General features: G+C 57.0%; 1 protein-coding gene across 1 annotated transcript; it reads left to right on the top strand.

The window, feature by feature from the left end:
- Positions 1-5,408: 5,408 nt before the first annotated feature.
- On the top strand, positions 5,409-8,286 carry LOC121346500 (zona pellucida sperm-binding protein 3-like). Its single transcript, XM_041424364.1, has 9 exons — positions 5,409-5,786; positions 6,160-6,278; positions 6,362-6,465; positions 6,625-6,802; positions 6,880-7,000; positions 7,102-7,193; positions 7,266-7,411; positions 7,823-7,942; positions 8,153-8,286. Exons 1-9 carry the CDS (start codon positions 5,409-5,411, stop codon positions 8,284-8,286), a joined length of 1,392 nt encoding a protein of 463 aa, XP_041280298.1.
- Positions 8,287-8,754: the final 468 nt, after the last annotated feature.

The following is an 8,754-nucleotide window of genomic DNA, read 5'->3' as shown; positions in this document are numbered from 1 at the left end:
TGGTGCAGGGACAGTTTCTAACAAGCCACCTGCCTCCTGCCCTGCTTGGCACAGGTGGCAAAGCCAGGGTGTGAATGAGAGGTGGGACTAGAGGCAAGCAGCCTTTGCAGGTGCCTGGCTGGGCAGAGGAGCAGGTATGGAGCTGGAGGAGACAGCCTGCAGGCTCGGGCTCACATCCATCAGCCATGGGATAAACCTGGCTGTTTCCCCCCACTGCTGCAGCTCTCTGCTTCTGTCTTCCCATTCCCAAGGCAGAGTGAGGAGCACACCCATCCTCCTGTGTGTGAAACACTGCTGAGGAGGACCTGCACCTCAAAACAGTGAGAGCCAACAAGTTTCCAGCTACTGCCACTTCCAGAGCTGCTCTGACACCCAGCATGGGCTGGGAACCATCCCTCCTGACAGCTGTGTCCTTCTGGGGACATCAGTACAGACCCCTCCCCAGGACTGTTTCTCCCATCTGCTTCACAAGGTCCCAGTGAGCCCAGAGTGTTTCCTTTGGATTTCTCACTCAGTTCTTGCTCGAGGTGCTGCTGAGCTGGTGGCACCAGTGGCACTTCCCCTGGTTCCTTGGTCCCAGAATGGTTGCTCTGTGTTTTTGCCCTCCATGCTGCACTGGGATGACCCTGGGCCTTGTTACTTCAGGCTTTTCAAGGGCTTCTCCCAATTTCCTGATCCCTGCAACCAAGATCAGTTCCAACCAGCTTGGTTAGGACTCAGCACCCACACACAGATGTGGAAGCTGCTCTGCAGAGACCTGTTTTCACCAACACATCCATGAATAAACAGGCCACAGAGCCCAGATATGTTTGGCCAGCTGGCATCTCAGTGGACGTGGGCCCATCAAATGGAAAGTGCCTTTTCAAAAAGTAAAAAAAAAAAAAGGAATAAAAGGGAAAAAAAATAGAAAATAGAAAAAAAAATGCCCTTGTTTTAAAGCCTGCACCTGAGTGATGCTGTGAGCTAACTTTTCCCAAAATAGGTGTTGTCAGTTGATGAAAACTCTTCCACAAAGATGTTAAGCTCACTTTCTGGATCAGAAGTATTTCTTCTTGGAGAGTGCTGATGAGATTGTGCCTTGATCAGCCAAAGTGGGGCTGATTTGAATGTGCTTTACTACAAAGCAGTCATTACATTTCTCCTTAGGATTCAAACGAACATTTCCTCCATATTTCAGCTGTGCTTTGCAAGGACCCCTCCAGGCATTTGCTCAGGAACTGGTGAAATTACCGTGCCTAATGGCCTCCAGAAGTTGAGTTACCCAAGCGTAAATGGTGCCACGGAGATCCCAGGAGCTGTGTGAAGCAAATGGCACGTTGGCTTCTGTGTCAGTCTCAAGGTAGCAGCTCAAGCATAAAGTGGGGATGGAAAAGGACTTAATATTCTCACACACACCTTGTTGTTTTGTTTTGGGCTCTTTCTGCCCATTAATTTGACATGCTTCTCCTGGAAAGTGCGTGGATGGGAGAAGCAGTGTTTGCCCGTGTGCTCCATCTGCTCTGCTGACACCTCGGGCAGGAGGGCTGGGGCTGCCTCCAGCAAGGGCCACCCTGAGTGACCAAGGGCAATGCACGGCACCAGCAGTGTGTGCAAGCGTGGAGACCCTCCTGGCACCTCTGCAGCGCCCTGCAGAAGGGCCTCAGGCTCCTTGCATGCTGCAGGCAGGAGCAGGAATCAGCACTGCAGCCAGGAACGATGAATCCCACTTAACTGCTCTGTGAGGGGTTTCCTTCTTGTGCAAACTGGTGGGATCAAGCCCACAGGTCTGTCAGCTGGACTGGCAGGGCCTGGCTGTGCCTCTCCTCAAGCAGGGGGAAGAGCTGCCTTGGGGCTGGGTGTGTGCTCAGGTTTCCCCTGTCAAGGTTGAGTTTAGTTGCCATGAAGTGTAGTGATGATGTCAGTGAGCAACGTCAGCGCTCTCGGGGAGGAGGTGTGTACCAGTCTCACTGCTGAGAGCTTTTATTTGTCACCCTGTCAGTCACCTGAGCAGAGCTGGCACGTGCTGTCACGCACGAGAAGGAGGGAGCGTGATGAAGTGTGATTAGAGCAAGGGCTGGCTGATTGGGAGCTCCAGCACCAAACATCTGTATCTTGCTGCTGCACTGGCTTACTCAAATCACCCTGACTTATTGCACACCTCTGAGATTTACCCTCCATATGTTTTCTGCGGCCAGCTGGAAAAACACACATTTTTTACTTGTTCTGTGTTGAGCACTAATGAAGTTCTTCCCTTTTAAAAGCATTTTAAGATAAAATAATTACCAGGCAGGGAAACCTCCACCAGTGTGGAACCTTGTGGAGCTGTTTCCACTTCCCCTGGATCCTTCCTCTCTCTCATCCCATTTTCTCCTGCTTTCCTTGCAGTTTATGAGCTGGTAAATCACATTCCAATCCCTGCTTTGCTCTGCACCTAAGCAGTGGTGTGATCCTGTGGAATAAATGTGTGTGATGAGAATGCCTTTAGCAAAGCACACCCTGTGTCCCCCCAGCCTTGAGACCACTCAGCTCATGGGTTTATTATTTATCTTGGTGAGCTGTCCTCAGAGCTGAGAACCTCATGCATGTCCCTGAATTACTGCACCTAAGCTGTGAAAGGATTTGAGTTTCAGCACTGACTGATATGAATAGGTCTGCCTGCAGCTAAAAATAGAAAGCACAGGGCAGGCTTCCAGGCAGAGCTGTAGTAAATTCTAATACAAGGTGGCTCGGCAGCAGTTCCTGTGGCAAAGCTTCCTCCCAGGAAGCTGTGGCATGGGCTCAAGCCAATATTAGGTGACAGAGTTTCCTTATGGGAAGCAGCTTGTGAGCTGCAAAGACCAAGAGTTTCAAACTTTCTTTTCCCCAGTGCAGGGGTGCCCAGCTCTGCAGGAATGACTCCTTGGCTCTGTGCCTCAGTTTCCCCTCTGCAGGGGACTCTGGGTGCTGCAGGAGATACGTTTTAGCTGCAGTTTTCTCGTCTTCTCTGCAGCTGTGAAGGTGCAGCACCAGGGCAGATGTGCAGGGCAGCCCTGTGAGCCTGTTCTGCTGCACTTGTGCTCTTATTCCTCTTCCTCCACTGAAGTGTTGGCTCATTCCCCTGCTCTCCAGGCCAGCAGGAAGATGCACTTGCTCAGCTCTGCTGCCCGGGTGCTGCTCCATGGCCTTGCTGGCAATCAAGTGTTTCCTTCCCTGCAGGACCGTGGCTTTTGGAACTCTGTACATCTCCCTCATCAAGGGAAGTTATTTCTCTGTTCATTAGGGCTTATCTGCTGTGAAAATCTGCTCCCCCAGAGTCCTGGTGCCATCAGTCATGACAATGGCTCATCACAGCCGCGCTGCCTCAGCGAGTGGCTCATTGTCCCCGTGCTGGAGCATATGGTCTCCTGCCTCAGTGCCGCCCCACACTCGGCTGCTGCACGAGGAGCAGCTGTGGAGAGGCTCCGTGGAGCTCCCGAGGGTCAGCCCAGTGTAACATCCACAAGGAAGAGCGCTCGGCTCTGCGAGAGGGGCAGCGCAGGGAGGGCGGCCCGGAGCAGCGGTGCAGAAATGTCCCTGGGCTGGGGACAGCAGCAGGGCAGGGCTCAGCGAGGGCTCGGCTCCTGCCGGGCTCAGCTGTGTTTGTAGGAATGAAAGGGCTCTGATTTTTCATCCTGGGCAGAGCACTGCTCCTGCAGCCAGCCGGGCGAGCCCTTGGTGCAGGGCTTGGCTGCTCTGGAGCTGGAGGCACTGTCGGGGTGGGAGATCTCTCGGGGCTGTTGCACCGACCAGAGCGAGCCACAGGGCTCACCTGCCAAGTGCTGAGCTGTTCCAGGGGGTGAGAAATCCACACTGGAGAGGGAAAGTGTGGGATGGGGCTGTGCGAGGCTCTTTGGGATCCTGGATCCTCCCCTGTGGAATAGCACAAGAGGCTTTGGGAGCAGGCACCCATCCCTGGAGACATGGGTCCCACAGAGGCTGGGTGGATCAAATCCTGGATTTCCAGGGCCATTCCTGGTGTTGGGATGGGGAATGGGGCTGTGGGAAGCAAGAGCATCCCCTCCCATCCCCATGGATACCTCTGGATGCAGGAACATCCCCTCCCATCCCCATGGATACCTCTGGATGCAGGAACATCCCCTCCCATCCCTCTGGAGCCCCCCAAGCAGCCCCATCCCTCTGAACAAGACATTCCAGGGCAGCTTCAGGATGAGCCAGGCTGGGAGCTGCCCCATTCCTGCAGAATTCATGGAGAGGCCTGGAGACATTTTCCATGTCCCATCATTTATTCATCATCCCTAAAAGCACCCGGGAGAGTACCGGAACACTGGGATGGTGCCAGAGGGGTGTGGGAATGTGGGAGTGACATTGGGGATGCTGCAGGGGACAGCAGGACCTGATGGGAGAATTTCCATCAGGAATTTGGGCTGGGTCAGAGCTTGGCTCATCCCCTACAAGTGACCCGAGTGGGTCCCCTCATCCCAAACCCTTCCCACAGATCCTGGAAGAGGGAGGTGAATGCTCCAGCCCCGTTTCCCGGTAAAAAATCCCCACCAGTAATAAATCCCGTGGGCAAAATCCGTCCCAGCTCTCCCATCCCTCGATGAGGGGTGGGAATTCTCCGGGAATGCCCGCAGGGCACGGGGACGACCTGGCCGGGCCATGCCACTCTCCTGAGTGTCCCCAGCTCCTCCCGCAGCTGCGCGGGGCCATTGTCACCCTCCTGTGCCCACCAGCGGCGGTGCCAATCAGCGCAATTAACACCCGCAGGCTAATTAATCTCTGGATTCCGCCTGCCGGTCCCTGACCGGCTCTGCCCCTCTGCTTTCCATGCACATGAACTCGTTATGGTGCCCTCATTAGCCCGGCGCAATTCCAGGGAAATCGGGCACGGGCCGATCCCAAAGCGCCCGGGTGGGGGTTGGCACATCCCCAGTTCTGAATGCACCGCCTGGATTTTGGGGAATTCCTGGGAAGATCGGGGGGAAATGTCCGAGAGAGCCTCGCTGGCCAGAATCGGCTCAGGGAGCGAGGGGGACACGGGTGACATTGGTGCCACCGCAGCCGAGTAGCATACGGGACAATTCCCGGCTGCAAGGGGAGGGAATCACCCTCGGGAGGGATGGGATCCAGCTGGATCCTGTTATCCCGAGTGGAATCCCCAGCTGGGTCTCATTATCCCGAGTGGAATCCCCAGCTGGGTCTCATTATCCCGAGTGGAATGCCCAGCTGGCTCCCGTTATCCCGAGTGGAATCTCCAGCTGGATCCCGTTATCCCGAGTGGAATCTCCAGATGGCTCCCGTTACCCCGAGTGGAATCCCCAGCTGGGTCTCATTATCCCGAGTGGAATGCCCAGCTGGATCCCGTTATCCCGGCAGGAAATCCCCCGGGATGCTCCCATAAAAAGCTCCCGAGCAGCCCCTGTCCCATGCGCTGCTTTTCCTGGGGCAGGATGGGGTTTGGAAGCCACTTCGGGGTCGCTCTGCTCTGCTGGGTGTTGGCTTCGGCCGCATCCTCTGATCCCTGGGGTTTTCCCTCGCGGAATTCCGGGGCGTGGCGGCTGCGGGGGGATTCCTCCAGGTCGCAGCCCTGGGCGCGGGTGGATCTGTCGCAGCTGCGGGCGCTGTCGCCGCGCCCCGCGGTGGCCGTGCGCTGCCGGGAGGGGCAGCTGGCGGTCACCGTGCGCAGGGACCTCTTTGGCACCGGGCGCCCGGTGCGGGCGGCCGAGCTGAGCCTGGGCACGGCCTCCTGCCCGCCCCTGGCCCCAAACCCTGCCCAGGCCTTTGTGACCTTCGTGGCCGCGCTGCACGAGTGTGGCAGCACGCTGCAGGTGAGTGGCACCGGGGCCGGGTGGAGGTGCCACCCCTGGAAGTGCCCTGGTGCAGGTGCTGGCAGGTTTGGGGTGAGGAGTGCCTGGAGCAGGGGTGGATTTTGGTGTGTGGATTTCCTGGATGAGGCACATGCTCAGTAGTGGGTTTGGGATTGGATGCAGGAATTTATGGGATAATGGGTCCTGCGGTGCTGTGTCCAAATCCTGCAGGCTCCGTGACCTCCTTCAAGCCGGTGCCTTGTTGGGATGCCAGCACAAAGCTCTGTGGTGTCCTGTAGGATCGGGAATGTGGCTTGTGTCCCAGCACAGTCCAGTCCAGCTGGTGCCGAGTTTGTTTTCCTGATTTTTCCCCTCTCCCAAATCCTCCTTCCAGGTGACCCCGGACTCCCTGATCTACAGAACCACCCTGTTCTACAAACCCACCCGTTCTGGCAACCCCCTTATCGTGAGGGCCACCCCTGCCGAGGTCCCCATTGAGTGTCACTACCCCAGGTGAGTAGTGGGGGCTGTCCCCGTGCTGCCACGGCCCTGAGGTGCCGGTGCCACCCCAGGCAATTCCCATTGCTTCCCTTTAGGAGGAGCAACGTGAGCAGCGGTGCCGTGCACCCCACGTGGGCCCCGTTCCGCTCCACGGTGGCGGCAGAGGAGCGGCTCCAGTTCTCCCTGCGCCTCATGAACGGTGGGTGCAGCCCTGGTGGCCTCGTGTCCCTCAGCTCCCCCTTCCTGGGGACATCCTGGGAGCCCCAATGGAGCCAAATCTACCCCACGGGGGTTGCTGCACATTTAAGAGGTCCCACGCCCCCCAAAGTGACCCCATTCCCTGGGATCTGCATTCCAGACGAGTGGAGCAGAGAGAGGCTCTCCAATGGCTTCCAGCTTGGGGACAGCCTCCGCTTGCAGGCCGATGTCACCTCGGAGGGGCACGTGCCCCTGCGGCTCTTCGTGGATCAGTGCGTGGCCACCGCCAGCCCCGACAGGAGCTCGTCCCCCCGCTACGCCTTCATCGACCTGGGCGGGTAAGCCGGGCTCTGGGGCTGGCTGAGAACCCCGCGTTCCTGTGGAGGATCCCGGGTGATTCCCTGCCCTTCTCCAGGTGCCTGGTGGACAGCAGGGCAGAGGACACCAGCTCAGCCTTCGTGTCCCCGCGGCCCCGGCCGGAGTCGCTGCGGTTCCTGGTGGATGCCTTCAAGTTTGCCGGAGACACAAGGAATTTGGTGAGTGTTCTTTCCATCCCTCCTCCTTTCTCTGTTTATCCACGGGAAAAAAGCCCTAAAATCTCCAAGATTAACGAATTTTCCTTTCCTTCCTCTGCCAGCTCTACATCAGCTGCCACCTGCGGGTGTCCCCGGCGGCTGAAGCCCCGAATTCCCGGAATAAAGCCTGTTCCTTCAGCAAAGCCAGCGGGCTGTGAGTGTCCCTGCTGCGGGGAGGGGACCCGCCCCCGCCCGCGGCAGGGGGTCACAGGTGACTCTGTTCCAGGTGGGCACCTTTGGAGGGCACCGCGGCTATCTGCAGCTGCTGTGACACCGGCAGCTGTCCCCCTCCTGGAGGAGATTCCCGGGAATTCCGCGCTCCGGCCGCACGGATGGGCAGGCGCGTCAGGAGGGACGGCCCCGGCCAGAGAGGTGTGTCCCAAAGGTGTCCCCAGGGTCCCTCGGGCCGGGGCAGCGGGGTTTTGGCACAGTTTAAGAGCAATCCCGGCTCCTCTCTGGTGTCTTTAGGGAAGGAATTTTGGTGGGATATTCGGAAAAAATTGTGTGGGTGGGGAGGTCCTTGCATGGCTGTTCATCCCTGGAAGTGTCCCAGGCCAGGCTGGAGCCACCTGGGATAATAGCGGGAGGTGTCCTTGCCCATGGCACTGGATGGGCTTTGAGGCCCCTTCTATCCCTAACCATTCCATGATTCTATCCTGACTGTGTCCTTGCATTTAAAACCCCTGGAATTCTGCTCTTCTGGTGTCCATCTTCCTGTAATTCCCAAATTCCAGCCCAAGCAGGAATTCTCTCTCCTGGGTACTCATTCCCATCTTTTTCCAGGTGGGCCCTCAGGGCTGACTGAGGCCGATGTCTCTGTGGGACCCCTCCTAATCCTGGAACATGCTCAGGGATTGGTGAGCCCCCCTGGAAGCCCAGGATCAGCTGGGAACACCCCCCAAGGTAGGGGTCACTGTGGGGTCTTTGTGGGGTTGTGTCTCCAGGGCTCACCCAGGGGTTGCTCCTGCTGTGAGTTCCCAGGGATTTCACAAAGGGATTTTCTGGAACAATCTTCCAGAGCTGCCCTATGGGGTCCTTCCCAAAGATTCCCAAGGATTGGCTGGAGGCTGGGAAGCCAATGAATGAGTGTTGAGAGGGTTTTGTCCCTTCCAGGTGCTGCTGATGGAATTCCTGTGGTGATCCAGGGGCTCCTGCTGACAGCAGCCACTCTGCTGAGCCTGACTGCCCTGGGAATGCTCCTGTGGATGTGCAGGAAAAGGCTCTGTCCTCCGGGAATGTCCCAGTGATCCCAATAAAGAGAAGAAGCATATGTCGTCTCCTGGTGTTCTCTGTGGGGTGGGAGGGGTCCCAGGTGGCTTTGGGTGGGAATCTATCTGCTGGGAAAGGGGTGGGATTGGGGATGTGGAGCCGCTGCCACCTGGGAGCGATTCCCAAACCTCCAAGCACTTGGGTTTGGGAGGTACAGGTGGATTTTCCAAAGGTTGTGTCTATGGAAAGGAATCCTAAACAATGTGTGGCTCCTATTTTAGGGGTTTTTTGGTGTTCTGAGGTTCTAAATGATTTCCTGATTTTAGAATTCCTCTTTTTCCTTCCTTATCTAGTGTGGGATGCAGGAATTATGCTCCAAGATCCCTTGAATGTTGCAAACGCAGCTGGAATTCTGGGATTTTGGTTTGTTTTAGTGCTGAGTTTGGCTTCTCAGCAGGGAAAACCTAGGAAAACCTCAGGGAAGGGAAAGGGCTGGAGGTGCTTGT

This window comes from Onychostruthus taczanowskii, unplaced genomic scaffold, assembly GCF_017590055.1.
Source record: "Onychostruthus taczanowskii isolate IOZ18803 unplaced genomic scaffold, ASM1759005v1 scaffold81, whole genome shotgun sequence".
Lineage (NCBI taxonomy): Eukaryota > Metazoa > Chordata > Aves > Passeriformes > Passeridae > Onychostruthus > Onychostruthus taczanowskii.
This window is presented reverse-complemented; position numbering and strand designations above follow the sequence as displayed.

Excerpts from the sequence above, each read along its gene's own strand:
- LOC121346500 (XM_041424364.1), top strand. The coding sequence starts at position 5,409 with ATGGGGTTTGGAAGCCACTTCGGGGTCGCTCTGCTCTGCTGGGTGTTG. Across the intron at positions 6,803-6,879 it reads GCCTTCATCGACCTGGGCGG|GTGCCTGGTGGACAGCAGGG; the intron begins GTAAGCCGGGCT and ends GCCCTTCTCCAG. Across the intron at positions 7,412-7,822 it reads GGACGGCCCCGGCCAGAGAG|GTGGGCCCTCAGGGCTGACT; the intron begins GTGTGTCCCAAA and ends ATCTTTTTCCAG.